Raw genomic sequence first — 20,480 nt, 5'->3', positions numbered from 1 at the left:
GCGAAGATTGGTGTACAAAAATCCATGAAACTAAAAACCTCGTGTGAGATAGTTGTGTTACTTAGGGAAATCATATATCTCCGAAATCCTACAGATTTGTGAGGGAGGATAAAGGAGGTCAACTGTCCTCCTTACTAGCGTTGATCCACACAGCAAGGGCTATAAAGACGCTCATCGAATCACTGCTCAATTCTCCACATACCCCAAATAGGGGGGCTGCTGGTTGAGGAGGAGAAGGGGAAAGGAAAATAGGAGGTGACAGCAAAAAAAGCCTAGCCCATGGCCCTTTAATTCCCTCCTATTTATAGAGGGTCTCTACCCAAAAAAAGTCTCTTAGATTAGTGGGTCTCTATCCAATAATCTCTCATTAGCTCTTATTGGATCTCATCCAGAAGATCCAATAATTCATGCGCTTATTGGATATCCAATAAGATATGGGCTTAAGCGGATATCTCATATTTGAATCTCTACTCATCGTAACAGCTACCATAATTGTATGACCCTCTAGGCTCAATATCGAGCTGGCCATGAGTCATACGTGTCAAAACTCTTTCTGGCTCAGTGAATCATTATCTCCATAATAATTTGCTCGACTCATCGACTACGGACGAACTATGTCACTATGCTGCAATCCCTAGATGATACATGAGAATCAAATCCTTTAAACATATTTGTTATCAGTTACTATGTACCTATAGTCACTCATCTATCTAATATCCCAATGACTGTATATCAGGCATTGTGCTATCAGGCCCATATGGTTTCTTCTCGAGTCTCGCTCTAATCGGATTCTCCCAAAGAACTTTTTCTCTCTTAATCCGAATGACCCTAGTTAGGGATTTGTCTGAGCAAGAACACTTGGGATATTCCTTTCATGACACTGAGAGTGGATGATCCTCTATCGACACTCAACAACCCTCATAAGGTTGACTACTACTCTCGATGACAGATTGTACTAGATGCGGGACATCTAAACCTATAAGTCGGATATCAAAGAGTGGAGCACTAATACATGACATCCATGGTGTCTCAAGTCTAAGGACCAGATATACCACTGGGACTATGAAATCATTGTCTGACAATAAGGTATCATCAACCATCCAGTATTCCGTAAGCAGATCAATTAGTGAACTCATTCCCTAATGAGTACATGTATTGTATCCCTAGTGTCCCCACATGAGCAGCTATGAGATTAGCTGCATCTATCATATGGACGAGTATACAACACACCAGTTTGTCCAGTTATCTCGATGTCCCTCTCGAGTAACCTATGACTGAGATTATTTAAGATCTGTGTTTAAAGACGAATCAGTCTCATTATTATAATCTCATCACGATCCGATTATCATTGCATAGATCTAAGGACATCACAATATATATATATATATATATATATATATATATATATATATATATATATATATATATATATATATATATATATATATATATATATATATATATATATATATATATACAATAAGTAATATAAAGTGATAAATACCAAAATATAATAAGCAAAAAGATTATGTGACAAGTCACACGTGCCATCACTCACGTGGTTGACTTGCAGGGCACATATTATTAGCACCTTAGGCACCATTACCTTGTGCCTCCATCGTGGTGAATTTCTCTTTATGCAAATCGGGTTTCCCAACATACGTGCCTTGGGCATATTTTATCTTGTGTCTCCTCTATGACAGATTTCTCTTTACGCAGGTTGAGTTTTTCCAACTCATGCGTTGTAGGTATATTCTACCTTATGCCTCCTTCGTGGTGGATTTCTTCTCATGCGGGTCGAGTTTTTTCGACTCACACGCCTCAAGCACATTTTGTCTTATGCCTTTATCATGGTAGATTTCTCCTTACATTGGTAGGGTTTTCCTAACTCGCGTGCCTCGAGCACATTTTGCTTTATATCTCCACCATGGCAGATTTTAGCACATTTTGCCTTATACCTCTACCATGACAAATTTCTCTTCATACAGGTCAAGTTTTCTCTAACTCACATGTCTTGGGCATATTTTACCTTATGCCTCTACTGTGGTGGATTTTTCCTCACGTAGGTTAGGTTTTCGTAATTCATGCACCTCAAACACATTTTACCTTGTGCCTCTACCATAGTAGATTTCTCCTCACATGGGTTAGGTTTTCCCGACTTATACACCTCGGGCATATTTTGCCTTATGTCTTCATCATGATGAATTTCTCCTCATGCTAGTCAAGTTTTCTCGACTCATGTGCCTCGAGTATATTTTTCCTTCTATCTCCTGCCATGATGGGTTTCTTTTATGCTTTTTGAGATACCCCTTTATCTTTGACTTATAGCATCATCATTATATCACGGCCCTCCTCGACCATGTATGGCACATTGGCTCCTCATTCATCAACATTCCCTTATGATCGATAATCTTTGTGAGGATATAAAGGGGCTAAAGAGGAAGTGTGGGGACTCAATGTTTGTCACTGAAGCAGAGGTTCGAGGAGCTGAGTTGGTGAGGCAACTAGAAGATGTCGAGTGATGCCACGCCAAGAGCTGGAGGTGATCATTGTCTTATCTTATAATGTGCTGGTCTTTATTGAGTCGTTGAGTCTGCCTACCTAATTTAGTCGTTGCTACATCGTCAGGCTTATCCACTCAACCATTCTCTATCTCGATGTGTCAAAGTCTCATTTTGAATGTAGAGGCTTAACTGAGTTGGTGTAATCTCATCAAGTAATAAAAATTTGTTTCCACAACTTGCAGCACCTATATCCTAACCTAATACCGAGGGATTCTTCTCATTGGACCTTCTCGACTAATTGGCAGCCCTCATTCAGAGCCTAAGTTGATGCTAATCTAGTAAGCATATTGGCCTGAGCATTCTCTTCACTCGAGACTTGGAACACATTAGGTCAAGAAAAGCTACGAGTAACATCTACACCCTGGGCGAGGTAACTTGGTTCATTCATTCCTTTTTCACTTTGGTGATCTCGAGGCTATGGTGGATGATGATTACACCTACTTTATCCTCTTGCGTAACTCTTTATACTTACTAGAGATCATTATCTCAGTAATATTGTATTGATTGACCCTTTGAATGACCTTTGGTACTATCATAGATGGCCTTTCCACCAATGACCAGAAGGGACGAGAGGGCCTAAGCTCTATCATGAAGGTCTATATTATGAGTGACAGATGGGTATCCAAAACATCTCATATTTCACTAGTGAACCGAGCAATAAAGTTTGCAAGTATTTCCTCCACTTGCCCAAGTCCAGGAAGCATTACTACTGATGGTCTCAAGCACACATTCCCAAGGAAGCGAAGTTTGAACTCCCTCGTGAGTTGGGCAAAAGAACCAATAGAAAGCAACTTTTAAGTGAGTGTACCATTCTTGTGATAGGCCTCCTAATATAGTTAGGAAGGTATGACACATCAGAGTGTCTAAAGTATTATACAATGATATTTAGGCACAAAAAGCTACGATGTACTCCATCATGTCGACATTGCCCTCTTGCTCGACAGTTTGACAGCTCTCGAGTGCCTTAGATGTCGACACCACGTCAAGTGAGGGAACCTCGATGGGTGGCAAAGTCAGTGGCAATTGAGCCGATGACTATGGTTGAGCTAATGGTGACTATGGATGACTACGGTTGATCAATCAATTGAATCTTGATTGAATAGACTAGTCCATGTGGTTAGGTATAGCTCAATCAATGTAGTCAAGCATGACCCAACCTATATAGTCAAATACGATTAAATCCATATGACTAAGCATGATCTACCTTATATAGCTAGATACAATACAACCCATATAACTGAGTTGTGACTCAGCTCATGTCATCAAGCATGACTTAGCCTATGATTAGACATGACTCAACTCATGTGGTCAAACATGGACTAACCTGTGTAGCTAAACACGACCCAACTTGCAAGCTAAGCATGATTGAGTTTAGTGATAAGGCTTATCCCAATTCACGAGCAAGATTTAGCCTAGCTTGCGAAGCCATGCCCATCGAACTATAGGATTGGCACTGGATAAATCGGCACCCCTCTATCTAGTTTGTTGTATCTTAGTCTAACCTGTTACATGTGTGATCCATCCAAGACTCTATTGGGTCGGTTTTGTCTGAGTTAGTACTATGAGACATAGTTCAATTTTCTCTTTTTTTACTGATTTGAGCTTGTTACTTGACTAAATCGGATATGTTTGATTGATTCAAGTCAGTTCACAACAATTTCAGACCAACTTGACTGGTTTAAGTTTGTTCAACCTAATTAAAACTAATTAAATCTAAATTAAACCAATTTAAGATGATTCTAAACTAATTCTATAAGGATTTGAGGTTGGTTTAGTTAGACCCTAAATGAATTGAGTTTAATTCTAGTCAATTATGTTATTCTAATTAAGGTTCTGGTTGATTGAAGACTATTGAGAGATTAACACCTCATGTCGATTTGATAAACCTAAAAGTTTTATTTGAATGTATCATTTCAAAATGATTATTATTATTTTTTAGATTAAATTGATGAAATTGACGTGATTGTTATCGTATATGACTATGCTGAGTAGTCCACGTTAGAAGTGCAATTTGTGAAAGGATCTATGGGTCCATCGTAGTGTGAAGCCACTAATGGACATATTCTAGCATATCATACAAGATTTCTCGTAATATTTTATCATACTACTTATTAGATACATACATGAATAAATAAATGATCATGGTTGACTATGTATCGTTGTTGAGGGTAGGTAAGGTGATTTTCTTTGGGGATTAGCAGACCGTCAAACACAACGGTTAGATGATTTTTTCATATGTTATTGGGAGAAACATATTCTCACTTGAGTGGTTGAGAGATACCATTCCATCTATTATTGAGAGTACGATATAGGTTCTCTCCATCGGTTATCGGGAGGAATTCATCCCATAGAAAGTCTCTCCATCCGCTATCAGAAGGGTATATCATCTGGTGTGATATACGTCTTTGATATTTGATTGTTATATATATCATTGAGGTATATTATATGTGATCGATGCATGATTTTATTTATTATATAAAAATTATTATATTGAGATTTGTATATGTTTTACGAATATTGAAAACTTCATTTTATGATTTTTCGAAAGTTTATATTGTTGATATATTTTATTTTTAAAATAATATACTATTTTGTAATATATATATATATATATATATATATATATATATATATATATATATATATATATATATATATATATATATATATATATGAGAGGTTTGGGTGAAGAAGATATTAAAAATATTTAATATTATAAAATAAAATTTTAAATGCAAAGATTAAAAAATATTCTTTAAATTATAAATAATAAAATAAATTTTTAAATCAGGGATGTGAAGGATGATCTTTGAAATCAATTGATATTTATGTAGCAATAGTAGCCGTGTGCCTAATAATCCAAGGATATCTTGTCTCGGTACATGGCATATTGCTTTGGGGCCCCATTTATAATGATGTGACATGTCCAAGTTATAGCGTCTACGGCTTCTACCGTATTTTATTCAGCGATGACGCAGTAGCATGAAACCTTTCATAGAGGCTTTATGACAAAACTAGATGGGTGTTTCACAACCAACCATAGTAGTCGTCCACTGAAATCATTAGACATTTCTTTACGAGCTCTTCTATTGAGAGTCTTATACGTTTTCTTCTTCGGATCAAACATGCTTCACAGCTTGCTCAAGATGAGGTCAGAAGATAGACGACATCAAACATAAACAAATAATAAATATATCATCGTCTTAAATATTGGGTTTGACAGACATCCAGATTGTTCATTTCTGAAGCTTTCTTTTAATCAGAAGACAAGAAGAATCCCCAGCAGCATCTGTAACGCATAATCAAATCGATCCTAGGCTGGGAAGGTGAAATCTTCTGACGTATTCCTTGAGAAAAACCATCAATTATTCTACGATTAGAATGCCTAAACGAAGCTCAACCCTTCCACACCTATTCTCTGTTGTTCCATTTTGGCTTTCCTTCTTCCCTTCCGTTTGACTCTTTGATTATAATCCTGTGACTGGGTCATTAAATATCTTATGTATAGAAAGTTCTCAACTCATTGATGCATCCAAGCATTCACCGAGAAAAATAAAATAGTCAAATCAACCTGTGGTGCCTAAAGTTGTTTTTTAAAATATGCAATTATATTTTTAATGTGCATATGAAGAAAAAGATTTGTATGAATGAACAATTGTGAAATGTTTTAAGTGCTCGATAAACAATAATGAAAATTATATTTTAAATCTATAATGATGTAAGTTTTATTTGGTAAAATTATATTTTAAATGTCCAATAATATTTTGATAAGTGTACCCTTCTAATATTCTTAATATTTATTCAAAAGTGAATATATATATATATATATTATTTAAATTAATAGGTAAATAAATAAATGTATGTAATCTTATAAAAAAAATTTGTATGGCCCAAATATACAATAAATAAATATAAGATAATTTTTATAAATAAATAAATAAACTTTTATTTTATAAAAATATAAATCATATTGATTTCTCGCTAAATTATTTTGACAAGCTTATAATTTTAGATAAAGTTATCTTGACAATCTTATAATTTTGACAATATTATAATCTTAAAAATTTATATTAATATCTTGCTAATGCTTAATTGTCAATATTATCCTAATATAGCATCAATATTTTAGTATTTTCAATATAACATTCAGGTCAAATACAATTAAAAAGTATTAAATGTTTATTTATATTTAAAGTATGCATTGAAGGCATAATGTTCATTTCTAATGTACTCTCCTCCTCATTCATCATTCTCTCTCCTCTGGTACCGCTTCTTAGGACAATTTGTTGGGTATCACATTGCCAAAAGTAATAATATAACAATGGCAGCGTAATTTTATTTATATTCCATGTTTTGAGTTTGTGTTTTTTTTTTTATATATCATGTAAGGTTCAAAATTGCCTAAATAGAAATAAAAGAATAAATACATATTTTTTTCTTCGAAAAATTTAATTCGATTAGCTATATCAAGCTATTATAAAAGATACTTCTAACATCAAAGTATATAAAAAAGTCTAATTGAGAGAGCCATTCCACCCTTTAAAAAATAGATGATCATATGAGTATTTAACGTATTTGGTCAATCAATTGACCATCTCATTTCTTTTCCTATACACACAAAAATGCTTATATATATATCAAAACATTCCAACATTTCTCTTCCTATACATGTGAAAATGACCATATATACATATCCTTCCAATAATAACCAATACAAAGATTAATATTTTTTATTACTCGCGAAAATATAGTTCTATTTAGATTTGTCATAAGCCATCCGAGATCATCATTTTTTAATTAATATTTCTAATGTTTGGCGTGTGGGTGGCATAACTTCATTGGCTTTTAATTTTGGACAAATGGCTACAAATCTCTGTACGTGGGACCATAATGAATCTCAATCGAAGGATTTATTTTCTTTTTTCCTTCAAAACCTTTCTCAATGAATTAACAAAGGATTTGATTTAATTTATTTTTAATTCTTTCCAAATCCCTTTCAATGAATTAATTATAATGTCGATTTATTAGTTATAATACTACAATATATATTATCTGCTTATTAACTCATTCCTTTCCATGTAGGTAAAGTTCCAACATTCTAAAGTCAACTTCGTAGGGATGGTTCCACACAGCATTAACATGTTTAAAAGTACTATCTATTTATCTATCTATCTCCTCCTAAAGTTTAAAGAAACAAGAAATCCAAGTCATATATATCCCTGCTTGGATTTTGTATTTCCAAATCAAAAGCTCTATTTTCGTAGCAGCAAAGTAGGAAACCCGAGAGTAATAGTTTAGCCTTCAAGAAAGCATGGAGTTGGCTTCATCCAACAACTCTTCCGGATGGTGAAACTGTGCAGTGTCACCAGAAAATTAGACTGAATGACAAATTCCGAAGCATGCTTTTTGATCTTTCTTTAGTTTGATACTACGAGAGATCGAGGCAAAGAGAATCAAAACATATATAAAAGCAGACATGCCCCTTTCTCCTCTTTATTTTTGTGCATCATCTAACTTACAGCCTACACACTACTCCAAAACGGTGAATTGGGGATGAAAGCATGGCATCTCATCTAGATTTACTATACACGTACATGCAACACAAGTCTGCACCATCATCAAGACCATGTTCATCTCTAATATTTCACTCGGGTGCCTCCGGTATGCTTTGTAGACTCGGCCTCCAGTGCGTTTCTCGATCATGGCGCTCCCAAGACTCGCCCATGCTCATGAGATCGGCAAGAAGCTGTTGAAGCGGCGGTTCTTGGCCTTGGGCACGTCGTAGCAGCGCCTCCAGTCGCTTCTTGCTGATCTTGATCTTGATCTTGATCTCAGTAGAACCGGCTTCTCCCTCCTCCTTCGCGGCGGGTGCCAAGAAAAGCTTGGCTTCGTCCTGCTGCTTTGCTCGACATCCGGAGCCCTTGTGCTCAAAGGCTCCCCAGTAGTCATCATCGTCAACCCAAGTGACTGGCTTCTGCAAGTCGATACAGTTCCCCATCTCCTCCTCCTCCTCCTCCTCTCTTTTCTTGTCTGATAACTTTATATTTCAGAACATGGATATTAAGAGGTAGCAACACCTTTTATAGAGGCGGAAGAACAAGAGAATGCTACTTTTGATAGCATGGCTGAGGCTCGAAGCACAAATTAAGAGATCAAATCTAACATAGAAAAAGATGCCACCCTCAGATGGCGCGTAGAAGTCATACGTAATGACGAAGGCGGGAGCCAGGTCAGCAACGGGCCCGGGCGGCGCCCAACGGGGTCGGCGACGGTCATGTTGGTGGTGGGTCGCAGCCGATGCCGACACGGTAATAACACCGTGCGAAAGCCGTGTGACGCCCAATCCAACTATTTCAGCTATTTTACGGTTCTACCCCTTCCCTGTAACGTGCCTCGCATCTTCTTCCGGTGCTGTTTCAGTCTTCGCCGTCTTATTCAACAAGCACATGAATATCCTGGACGTTTTTAAAGGATCCTCGTGGAGTGGCCTTTGAGCCACCACGAAATGTCACGACTTGTGGAATAGAGATTTGGGGCGTTGTGTGGTATGCCAACTCCAGTATTACCAGTGGACTGGAATCGGACGCAGTTAACATTACGAGATGATCACACATTGTCCTTTCTGTCGAAACAAAGGAAAAGAACCCCCATCTTTATGAATCCAACCTCCAACCACTGTGATTGTGGTTGTCACTGTGGTCATTAATTCTCCGTCGGTCTGTCTGTGATCATCGGCACAAGCGTGTCAGAATAGGAGATTTCTGAAGACGTATGAGGAGTCACTGCAAGTTAGCTTCTATAGCGTGGCAGGGATTAGCTGCAAGAAGAGACTCAGTGCGAAGGTTTAATCCTGATTAAGGATTTTATGTTCATAAAAAGAAAGTTTTAATTATTTGTCAATGCAAAAAAAACAAAATTAAGCTTTAAAGGCAGCTACATTTTGCCATATGGGATGGATCAAAGCAGCTTTAGGTTTTTTAGATAGTCCACTCCTTCCGTAAGTGATAACTATCACGATAAAACAGCCCTTTGCTGTCGCAATTCAATCACAAAGACCAACACGCGTGACTTCTTTGTTGCGATTGCTATCTGCAGTGATGACAGCCGCTTTCATCTGTTAACAAAGTCAAAGTCGGATATGATGTGCACATTATGGCCACTGTAGACTCGGCACTGCTTCCATCAGTTCATTCTCCTAATTGCTATTCGTAAGCTCAATACTGTAAGTCTAATTTTGATTTGGATCCGTTCGTAAGAATTCTTATTTCTTTATCAGGTTCCATACCAGATGGACAAAAGAGATGTTGTAAACACTCTTTTGGACAGTTTGCCTTCTTTAAATGTATCTAATTCTATTGGAAGGGATAACCAAAAATATCAATGAGATCAATAAATAAAAAATATATTAGATTGTCAATGTAATATTAATATAATTTAGTAACTCTTTGTCTAATGAAATATATTGTCATTGACTTTTACTTCGTGCAAGATCAAGTTGTTAAACATTAACTTCGTGTCTCTCATGTACATACGATTGATCAATTAACAGGTTCACTCACGAAGCCTCTAACCCACAAATTATTTTTGTTGTATTGGTCCAAGATCGGCATCCTTGACAGGAGCTCAATCTTGCGGGGGCATGATAACAGAGAGATTTCTCCAACTGCACGAGAAAATCTCGTTGCTCAATTGAAAAAAATCCTCTCTTTCATCATGTATAAATAGACACCATATGACACTAATTGAAGTATTTTTTTTTCCTTTACTCTTCGTTCTCTATTCTATCACAGACCATTAAGACTAGGAGATGATTTGGACCTTCAAGTACTTGTAGAGGCCTTTGCATTGGATGATGATCCGCTAAAGGAGAGAAGAGGGATGATCTACCATAGGAGACAAGATACAATCTCCTTCCTACATCTGAGTCACTTGCTGTTGTTTCTTCTCCGGTCCTCCATTGATCGAGGCTAATTAACCCACAAGAATCCCTACTGGCAACAAGAAAGATCATTTCCACTGGGTGCCAAAAGTCTGTGAATTTTCGGTGTGCACAGGTCTTGCATGTGGAGACTGGCACGATACAGCTAATAATAGAGGGCCAGTCTCCAATAATTGAAGCTACCTACCGCGATCTGTGGCGATGAAGTTTTTGCCTCTGCAAGCCTCTTCTTATTGAGATCTCTTTCCCCTCTGTGCTGGAGAAAGGATAAGTCCTTCGCTGAGATGTGGTCGAGATGTTGGGAGCCTGGTTGAGAAGGCCTGCGATTATGCAGTCCTATGGGGAACAGCAACGAGTTGGATCTGATCTACGCCCGCTAAGGACTTCTTTTTTGTCGAGACGAAGCTCATCATCAGCACAGCCGGAAATATGTGGATCAAAGATGAGAAGATGAAAGGGAGCCTGGAGTAATTTCTGATGCAATTCAAGGACGTCGCTTATGATGCTTGCGATTTGCTGGACGAGTTCCGCTACCAAATTCATTCTGCTACTGAGCGACGAAGAGATGAGGTAACCTTTCATCACTAATCTCGTTCGAGTATAAAAATGAAAGAACCGTGTAGACTAATCCCACAAGTCGCTTGTTGGGTAGAGGAGATAAGATAACGATGTGAATTAAACAGACAACACAGAAGCCGATGCCCGATAAAATAGCTACTGATTTCGTGCTTGTCGTTCTTTTGTCAGATCAAGATGTTTTAAGATTTGGATCTGTGTATCGAGAATCTGCAAACTTAGAGAAGTGCGACATTGACAGCCGCAGATGGAAGAGCCTTTGTATCAGCCGCAAATGGGACAGCAATCTCATGAAGCCTTCTGCCGTCCAGATCTGGATCGCCCCATGTCTATAAAAAGAGAAAGAAATCTTTGGGAAACACGGATCAAAAAGCTGAACACTTGTCAAGGCACTGATAGCTCAGCCGCAGCACAGGCAAAAGCTTGTTTGTCTTCGTTCACGACTGATGACAACAAAGATTCCGAGGGGTTTTGCTGCAAGTGGACAGCCCTTCAACTTGCCGACGATCTTTCTACCAATAAGCTCCAGCTCTGTATGCTGGTAGTCGGGACTCGGGACCATCGCAGAATTTGGTACCGGAACTCGTGCAGTAAGTCATCGGCATCATAAGCGGTGTCCTTGAGTTGCATCAGCAATTCCTTCACGTCCCGTTTCAGGTTCTCATCTTTGATCCACATATTCTCGGCTGTGCTGATGATGGTCTGAATCTTGAGTGGAGTAGCCTATAGTTGCGATCATCTTCGATCACCTGCACCCCAAACCGTTCAATTTACGCTGGCTCCCCATTAAAGTCTTCTCGAGCAATCTCAAGGCTGTTGATAATATCAACGACATTTCAGTAAAGAGCTGATCCTTCTTCCTCCAAACACAAAGCTCAAAGAGATATCCAGGAGAGAGAAAAGACAGGTAGCTTCGATTAGAGGCTGTATCTCTTTTCACTGGAACTGTGGAACGATGATCCCATGCAAACCTTATGAAGGTTTACAAAGAAGGATCGACGACTTTGAAGGAATCCATTGATCTTGTAGCATAAGAACTTTGATCTTGTAAACAAAGAAGGATCGGGTGGGAATCAACTTTTCCTTTGACTTTTCATCCTCTTTCTATAATCAAGTAAAATATAGACTACATATGTTCTGAAACGTTGATTGCTTCCATTGACCTATGGCGACTTTGTTCACAATAATTTTGTTTCTGAAGGTAAAAGGATTTCCCAATTCTTAAGAAAATAAAATTAGAAAGGCCAAAAGCAATCCCTGTCAAGGACGTGAAGCTGGAGAGCATCTATCCATATGAGATGTCAGAGAGATGGGGAAAAAGAACAAAGAACCGTATATTCTTGCAATCATAATTTCTCTCATTTCTTTCTTTCTTTCTAGTTTACTTCATTTTCTGATCCGATTGCACTGCAGTTTCACCCAATATTCATTTCAAACCTGTATCCATATAAACATACTCTTAAGATCTTCAATATCACGAGAATACAATTTCCACTAGGAGCTAAGCGTGTCTCCCAATGGCAATAGCAGAGGATTCCTCACAAAGCTCAAGAAAGTACAATATTGTTAATCTGTGCTATTAGACGTTCTTCTATTTTTATACAAGATTCGCTACAAATACCACCAGAATTCCGCGGTGGTAATCTGCTACGCTAATACTCCCAGTATCGCCACTTCCCCATGGTGGCATCCTCTTTGCTACAAACTCTTGCAGACTTTCTGCGTGCATAACAGAGCAATTTGCTATTTACTGCCCCGGTATCACGTACTTTTTACGTACGTATCTGTAATCACTACTAACACAGCTATATCTCATCGGACCAGTCACTCAGCTCGCTGTCGTAGAACAGGGCTTCCACGATGTTGTCGATGAGAGCGTCGACGAAGCTGTTGCATCCCAGGGTGATCATCTGACCGATCCTGGTCCGAGCACTCGAGAACCAAGCGAAGGTGGCGGCACAAGCCACGACCGCCACGCACACCCCCGCGGCCTCGGCTATCTGCTGCAAGTCCAGCTTCTTGAAGATGGAGTTGCCCGTTACCACCTCCACGGAGACTGCAGCCGCAAACGCAACCTAGCAGGAAAGTCCACAAAGAACAGCTCAGCCGGAGGCCGCAGTGTCCACCACAACATAATCAAGGGAACAGGTGTTACGTTTGCCGTTCAGTGGACTATGACGCAATCGACTCCGCTCTCAACAACTGTGGGATTCCCAAGTTTACAACGGTTTCGAAGCATGGATCCAAAGTGTAGTATACGCAAACTCATAATTGAAAGATATTCGGGTATTTCAAATAAAAGATATTCGCATAAAAAAGGGAAATTCTAGGTTTGAGGAGTAACCATGGCGAGGCGACCGGAGACGATCTCGAAGTGGTAGCTCTTGCGCGAGCTCTCGATATAGTCGGCGAGGGACGCGAAGAAGGACGACGCGTCCCCCACCGACGTTCTCTTCATCACTCCGCCTTCACGCGTCCCGTACGATCTCAGCGTGCAGAGCCGGGGCTGGAGCAGGATTTTTCCGCTCTCCGCCGATGGCTCCGCCAGACGGACCCTCAGCACCGGCGGTGGCAGCGGAGAATCCTTCCTCTGCTGGCCCAGGTCGCATACGATCGCCCTCGCGGCCCCAGCGATGGCCATATCCGGAGGAAGAAGTTGGAAAGGGATGAGGGATGGCTCTTCAGATTCCGCTCCTTTTGGCGACCCTAATTCTTTATCGTGGTATTGTTTTGACGTTTCTGAGATGCAAGCATTCATCGGTGAGCTTACTCCTCGCGCAGTATGATTTGATTCGAGTTTGATTTGGTTTAGTTTAGGCTCAATCCAATCAACTCTATCGAATCAAATCTCACGCTAAACTCCAAAATTATGGTTAGGTTCGTCACATGCCTGGTTCATGTTAACCCAAACCAGACGGACGCGATCAGCACCCGAAGCGGTGATCAGATCGCTGATTCCTTCACTTGTCGCGTTCGCGGTTTTGCAGGAGCCCACGTTTACTTCGCTCGAGACATTCGAAGAAAAGGTGACAATTCCGGTGTCGTGGCCATTCTACCTAGCGCAACAGTTCCTTTCGCCGAAGGCGTCCCATCTGCCGTCCGATTGGAATCGAAAGGCCAAGATCATTGGACATATTTGCGTCTGGAATCTTCGACGTGCTTTGAGAGATGGCAACGGGAACGAGCTGTTCCAAGCAAAGAGAGAACGCCGGAGACGCAACCTGGCTCTGTTTTTCAATGGCCTTTAAATCCAGCAACCAGTCAAGTATTCAAAGAAAATTAAACTCTGGAGACCAAAAGTCCATGATTTGTCATAAATGCATACAAAATTTAAATGGGTCAATTCTAACGTGAGCAGTAACATTTTTTATTATTTATAATATATTTCTGAGTCTAATTGGTTCATTTTGTTAAGGGATTTCTTTTTACATTTTCGTATCATATTAAATCATTACTGCTTGATTCTTATGTCTTCGACATATAGATTACTTGAAAGGAGAGACTTCTTGCTGCTTAGTTGCTAACTATTAATGTCAGATATATACAGTAAAGCATTTCACAAGTAGTATATCTAGAGAGTCTGTTCCCCCTGTAAAAAGAAGGATAGACGTCGCCAACGTTGCACACCGGAGACATTCTAGCGAAGAAGCTTACAGGAGACACAAAAAAGGTAAAGAAGCTGCTTACAACATGACCCATTTTCCATATACTCCTCTAGTAGATTTGCGGAGGAGGGGGAGGAGGTGCCTTCGCAAGGTAACTTGACCCCCTCGCTGGTGTTACTCGAGTCTTCCTGACCTGAAGCCAAAGAATGATCACTCTTTAATGGAGAAAATGTCAATGGGCTATGACTGATATATGTACATTTACCTGAAGAGGTATAAAAACTTCAGCTTCTCTTCGTCCTCACAACCTGAAAAGGATTCTCTTGAACCTTTAGAACATGAATGGTCTCTCACTCTCTCTCTCTCTCTCTCTCTCTCTGCCTACCTTCTCCCTGAGAGTTGCCGTGGCTTCCACCTTTGATGTCTTCGACCATGTAGTTGCAATTGTCCATCGTGGAATCTGCGTGTAGTCTGCGATAGAAGGAAGAAGAAGAAGAAGAAGCGTTCTGATGATGTTGCTCCCAGGTTGAATTTATATAGTATGATTTTTAGGGCAACAGGTATTGGATTCAGGTGGAGGCCACGTGCATGGGTTACTATTCTAGCATGCAGCATGGAGGCCCATCTCAGAGCCCTTACTCTGAGGCCGGCCACCGAAAGATCTTGTCTGCTGACAGCAGCTTCCCGACAAAAGTCATGTTCTGTCAAGAACGACCAAAAGCGGAGCTGTACCAACTTTTCGGAAATGCTTTCCATGGCCAAGTGAGACATGAAGAGTGGGATGAGGTGGTGGAAACTGTTTTATTAATCATGAATCGGAACTAATCTCATCAATCTATGATACATGAAAACTAAATATCAATGTAGTTCAAAAACTTAAGTTGTATCGATCGCGAGCCAATTTTCTGTACATGTAATCCAACATGTACAAAGTTCAAAAGAGTGTATTTTTTTATGTCTTTTCATTTTTGATGCACCATATTTCATGATCTTATCAAGTCAATCTAACAACCTGTATTTGGATGCCTTTCATGAGACCATAGATAGTTGGATTAGAAGAAAGATGAAATTATAAAACCAAAGACGACTATGGACTACAAAGATAAGGAATGAAGGAGACTAATATAAATTAAAAGACATAGCTCTAACAAATCCGCTCGCCTTGTATATATTATGCACACACGTAAATATACAAATATATAACAGTAGACAACATATGTGACCTGAGCCCGTTCACAATCTAACGAAGAAGATGGTGAGATCGGGACCGTTATAATCGTCGGGGCTCATCATGTACAGCGTTTCGGAGTCTGTCGACCCGACGACGTGCTCGAACCCGGCCCTGACGTACGCTATCTCCCCATCGGGACCCTCCTCCTCGGACCTTCCCGGTAGCACGCCGGCCCCCATGGACACCGGCCGCAGCGTTTCCATCACCGCCAGGTCCTCCTCCGAGGCCTCTCGCCGTACGCAGTACCCGCTCTTCTTCCCGTTGCAGAACATGGCCCAGAGTGGCTCGTCCATGAGATTCGACGATAACTGCGAGTTGCTTTCCTTGTTGTGCTCCACTGGCCTCTTCTCGCACTCGAGGGCAATGCGTACCATGCCGGCGCTCATCTCACGTAGAAGAGCATGCGTGTGCATGGCCAGCTCGATGACGAGGGAGGGCAGGCACCGGGGGTTCTCCTGGAGGGAGAAGGACACGCGGCCGTTACGGTAGCCGAAGATGGTGCCGGTGATGAGGTCGTGGTGGCGGCGGCCTCGGTGGTCGGGGCCGATGAGGGAGGTGGCAGGGGTGCAGGCGATGGTGGGCATGACTTTGGGGGAGGAGGTGGCGATGCGGCAGGGATCGGGAAGCTTGCACTTGGGGGTGAAGATGGGGAGGGTGCGGCAGAAGGAGTGGAAGAGGCGGAGGACGCGAGCCGGACGTCGGCGCCTGCGCCGGAGGTGGTGGGCTGAGGGTGGGACGAGGGAGAGCTGGGAGGAGGGCAAGTGGAGCATGGGTTGCCAATGCTCGGTATGGGTGGAGGTTGCGCTCTCACCAGGCTCCAACACGATTGCGGTGGCGGTGGCGGTGGCGGTGGAGGAAGCGGCCATTGAGGGGAGGCGGCCTGGGGGCCACTTAGGGGTTGAAGGGGGTGATAGATGAGAGGATGAGCTACGGTTTGGGGTCCGTTATTATTTCGCGACCGGCACGGGGCGTTAGTTTTTTTGTACTATTTGTCTTCCGCTCGCTGTTTTTCGGACCCAAAGCTCTTCGTTACCCATTTGTGTACCCGCATCCTGCTCCGAGATGCCACCGGGACCCACCTCCCTTTTCTTTCTCTAATCACACGAGGGAACTCGGCGGGGACGTCGATGACGGAAAGATAAGAAAAGTATTCATTTACATAAGATCCAAACCGTCGGATGCCTGGATTCCGTTGTGGATCCATCGTCCAAAGAACAAACCACACAAAAGATAGAAAAAAAGGAAACAGAAAATCCAACTGCACAACAAATCCTTTTTGACTCGATCCTTCTCAACTACTCATATGGAATGCAGTCGTCGTAAGAAATGGAGAGAATTCCACACAGCTCGTGGAAAACCCTTGTGTTAATATCTCCACCCACAGAAGATATGAAATCGGTCATCTCGCATCCAATCCCAATAGTTCAATTAGCCTTTATGATCTTCCAACATCATCAAGATCATGAAATCACAAAATACGTGCTTTGACATTAAGAAACCTATCATCCAAGAACATCTTTTTGACCCATGGTAAGGGATCAATGATGATATTGGCAAACTTCCAGTAATAATAGTAACTAAGTTGTTCCTCTGGTCATCTCACTGACCATTGACTCACCTCAGTTTCTACTTCCTCATAACTATCTTATTCCAATTATGGCGGCCATATCCGATCTCAGAAGAGAAGAGAGGAGGAAGAGAGGGACGTAGACTGTCGAAAACTCTGCAGGATGGCAGCAATGGTCATGGAGTCATCATCGCCCGTGGAATCCACCTCGAAGTAGCACACATTCGTCTCCTCGGACAAGGGCGATGGAGGCGGTGGCGGTGGCGGTGGCGGAGGTGGCGGCGATGGAGTGGGCAGGAAAGGGTAGCGGAAGTTCGTCCGAGCTCTTGCTGGCCCACAGAAGGAAATAGAGGAGAGGTCGTAGGCGAGTGCAGCTTCCTCTGCAGTGTCGAAGGTGCCGAGCCAATGCCTCTCCTTGGTGTAAGGGTTCCGGATCTCAGCGGCGTAGCGCCCCCACGGTCTGCGACGGACTCCAAGGTACTCGCTCGACGCCCGCGTTCGTCGCCTTCTACTACGGTGTAGGATAGCCTGGGGGAAGTCCTCCATGTCTTTCTTAGTTGAGCCTCAGGCTGTTGACTCAGAGATAGATGAGATAATGGTAAGCGTTGCTCTATCTTTATATACAAGTGCAAGGAAGGAGACGGACTGCTGGCAACACATAAGCTATGAGTTGGAGAAAGCCATGCTTTTATTTAGGAGATAAAAGTAGTGTTTTCTTTAAGCGTGCACTGAGTTGGGCAGGTAAGAGGCACAGACCACCATGGAATTAAGAAATGAAAGGGATGTTGGAATTTGCTTCTCTAATGGTTGCCTGTGTGCTCCTCTTTTTCCCTTGTTTTCCTCGACATGATAAGATCACGACGGGCATTTTCCGCAAATCACTACTTACCATGACGCAAACGTACTTGCCGCCTTCATCCTCCTCCTCCCGAGCCAAATGCAAATCCGAAGCATGTTATCGAACGTGAAACACACCGACGTGCTGTGTTCATTAGTTACTTGAGTTCCATGCAACGCGTTCTCTCAGCTTCCTACATCCATCGGTGGGTATAATTGGCTTCATTTACAGTTATAACATCCGGAACGGAATGGCTCATGGAATCCAAATAACAACAAATTGGACCCTCGAGTTTACTTACTAAGATATCCTTAATACTTCCAATTTTTATCGAAAATACTCTCCTATCATCTCAATATATCAGTTATGCTCTTATCATTTTATTTTGTTTATCTTATAAGGAATCTTTTAAAGATATTATTAATCCTCGGATCAGATTAGTTGAACTGAGGCTTGATCGAGTTGATTGTTGATTCTTTACTATTGTTGACCTAAATATTTGACGTATTGAGGTGATCAAGTATGGGACGATCACGACAATAATGTCACCAGCTATAATTTGCATGTTCCCTCGATCAAGCACCAAAAGCACCTGTTGGCCACGGTTCATGTCTTCCAGCATCTCGAAAAGATAAAGAGAGAACTTTGACAGACAGATCCACGCGTTGTGTCTCCGATGAATAGACAAGTTGAGATTGTCGCAACTACGATTTTTATTCCTTAATTCATTAAAAACGCACGCACAAAAAGAAGTTCATTGAATTTGTTTCACTTTCCTATTCCGATTCCTTAATTTGTCGTCTCAAAACTTAGCAATTAAGAAATATATATCAGAAAGTTAATTATGATTCATGTGATTCGATATCGTTTTCTATATCTAAATTCTTTACCATATAAAACTATAAGGATATTAAGTTAACCTCAACTCAAACCCCCCCTCATATACTCTATCCCATAATTTTTTTGAAAAAAAATTCATATATTTTTTCTCATCCTCTCTTGATTCCATCAAAAAAAATTCAGAGATACCCAAAGTATTTTCTTTCATATTGTTTCCATCAACAATTATATATATATATATATATATATATATATATATAATATTTACAAAATCTAATCCTAATTTACTTAGCCTTTTTATTTGAATCCTCTGGTGACTCTGAAAATACTTCTCAACCACAACACTGTCATCATATCTATTAGACAAATTAAATTAATACATCATACTTCGCAATCTCAACTTTCCCTTTATCAATTTAATTTGTTACTGTCTTATTTCCATACATTCTTATCAGACACTTTGATCTATAAAAACCTAGAACAGTAGAAATATGTCAACTTATCTTAAAATTAAACAAAAGTTAAATTAAATTATATTCAAGCACACCAAAGACAACCTATTAATATATAATATATGAAAATAAAATCATCAAAAAACATTTATAGTGTTTTCAAAAATAATATAAATCCAATAATTATGATATATATATATATATATATATATATATAGAGAGAGAGAGAGAGAGAGAGAGAGAGAGTTCTTACTCAAAAGGATCTTGATGCTAAATATAAGTCATTGGTACACACAAAAAAGAAAAATCCAATTTGGACTAGTTTTTGTCCTATTTTGTTACAATTAATCACTTTTTTAAATCAATTTTTTCCTTAACATAAATCAAATTATCATAAATAATGTGTTACTTTATTTAAATTATTAACATCCTTATTTGTATAGTATGACTAAGGAAATGATTAAAATTAATTTTCTTAATCATGTGGATAAATTAGGAATCTTATCAACCAATTAAATTATTAATTGATTTATTTCTTAATGAGTGATATAATTTTTAGAAAACAATAATTTAAATTTTATTTATGTGTTTGAATCATAAGAAATAAATATTAAATTCTATCTTTGTATGTACAAATAAATTAAAAATAAAAATTAAATTATTATTTATCTTTCATCTTTCCCCCTTCCTATTCTTTACTAAGCCATGAAAAAATTAGAATGAGGATTCTACGAGGAGAGACAGGATATTATATTTTTTTCTTATCATCTTTTATTTATATTTTAAAATATTTAATATTAAAATTATTATAATTTGTATGATGTATAATAATATTTTAATTTTATAATTTTATAATTAATTATAATTT

The 20,480-nt window shown here is 39.8% G+C and overlaps 3 protein-coding genes and 1 long non-coding RNA gene across 4 annotated transcripts; 1 reads left to right on the top strand and 3 right to left on the bottom strand.

Annotated features, from left to right (window-relative positions):
• The first annotated feature begins 10,167 nt into the window (after window positions 1-10,167).
• On the top strand, window positions 10,168-12,175 carry LOC135641523 (uncharacterized). The gene is made up of 2 exons (XR_010497741.1): window positions 10,168-11,073; window positions 11,251-12,175. It is a non-coding gene; the product is annotated as an uncharacterized LOC135641523 (long non-coding RNA).
• Window positions 12,176-12,521: 346 nt separating this feature from the next.
• On the bottom strand, window positions 12,522-13,774 carry LOC135641522 (stress enhanced protein 2, chloroplastic-like). The gene is made up of 2 exons (XM_065156915.1): window positions 13,424-13,774; window positions 12,522-13,154 (listed from the first exon to the last, which is right to left on the bottom strand). Exons 1-2 carry the CDS (start codon window positions 13,718-13,720, stop codon window positions 12,885-12,887), a joined length of 567 nt encoding a protein of 188 aa, XP_065012987.1. The 5' UTR covers window positions 13,721-13,774; the 3' UTR covers window positions 12,522-12,884.
• Window positions 13,775-15,917: 2,143 nt separating this feature from the next.
• On the bottom strand, window positions 15,918-16,781 carry LOC135641482 (protein MIZU-KUSSEI 1-like). Its single transcript, XM_065156843.1, has one exon. It carries the CDS (start codon window positions 16,779-16,781, stop codon window positions 15,918-15,920), a length of 864 nt encoding a protein of 287 aa, XP_065012915.1.
• A 388-nt stretch (window positions 16,782-17,169) lies between these two features.
• On the bottom strand, window positions 17,170-18,044 carry LOC135640333 (ethylene-responsive transcription factor LEP-like). The gene has a single exon (XM_065154657.1). It carries the CDS (start codon window positions 18,026-18,028, stop codon window positions 17,591-17,593), a length of 438 nt encoding a protein of 145 aa, XP_065010729.1. The 5' UTR covers window positions 18,029-18,044; the 3' UTR covers window positions 17,170-17,590.
• Between the last annotated feature and the right edge of the window lie 2,436 nt (window positions 18,045-20,480).

This window comes from Musa acuminata, chromosome BXJ3-6 (assembly GCF_036884655.1).
Source record: "Musa acuminata AAA Group cultivar baxijiao chromosome BXJ3-6, Cavendish_Baxijiao_AAA, whole genome shotgun sequence".
NCBI lineage: Eukaryota > Viridiplantae > Streptophyta > Magnoliopsida > Zingiberales > Musaceae > Musa > Musa acuminata.
This window is presented reverse-complemented; position numbering and strand designations above follow the sequence as displayed.

Coding starts and splice junctions, on each gene's coding strand:
- LOC135641522 (XM_065156915.1), bottom strand. CDS start 13,720: ATGGCCATCGCTGGGGCCGCGAGGGCGATCGTATGCGACCTGGGCCAG. Junction 13,155..13,423: donor TCTCCGGTCGCCTCGCCATG/GTTACTCCTCAA, acceptor CTTTCCTGCTAG/GTTGCGTTTGCGGCTGCAGT.
- LOC135641482 (XM_065156843.1), bottom strand. CDS start 16,781: ATGGCCGCTTCCTCCACCGCCACCGCCACCGCCACCGCAATCGTGTTG.
- LOC135640333 (XM_065154657.1), bottom strand. CDS start 18,028: ATGGAGGACTTCCCCCAGGCTATCCTACACCGTAGTAGAAGGCGACGA.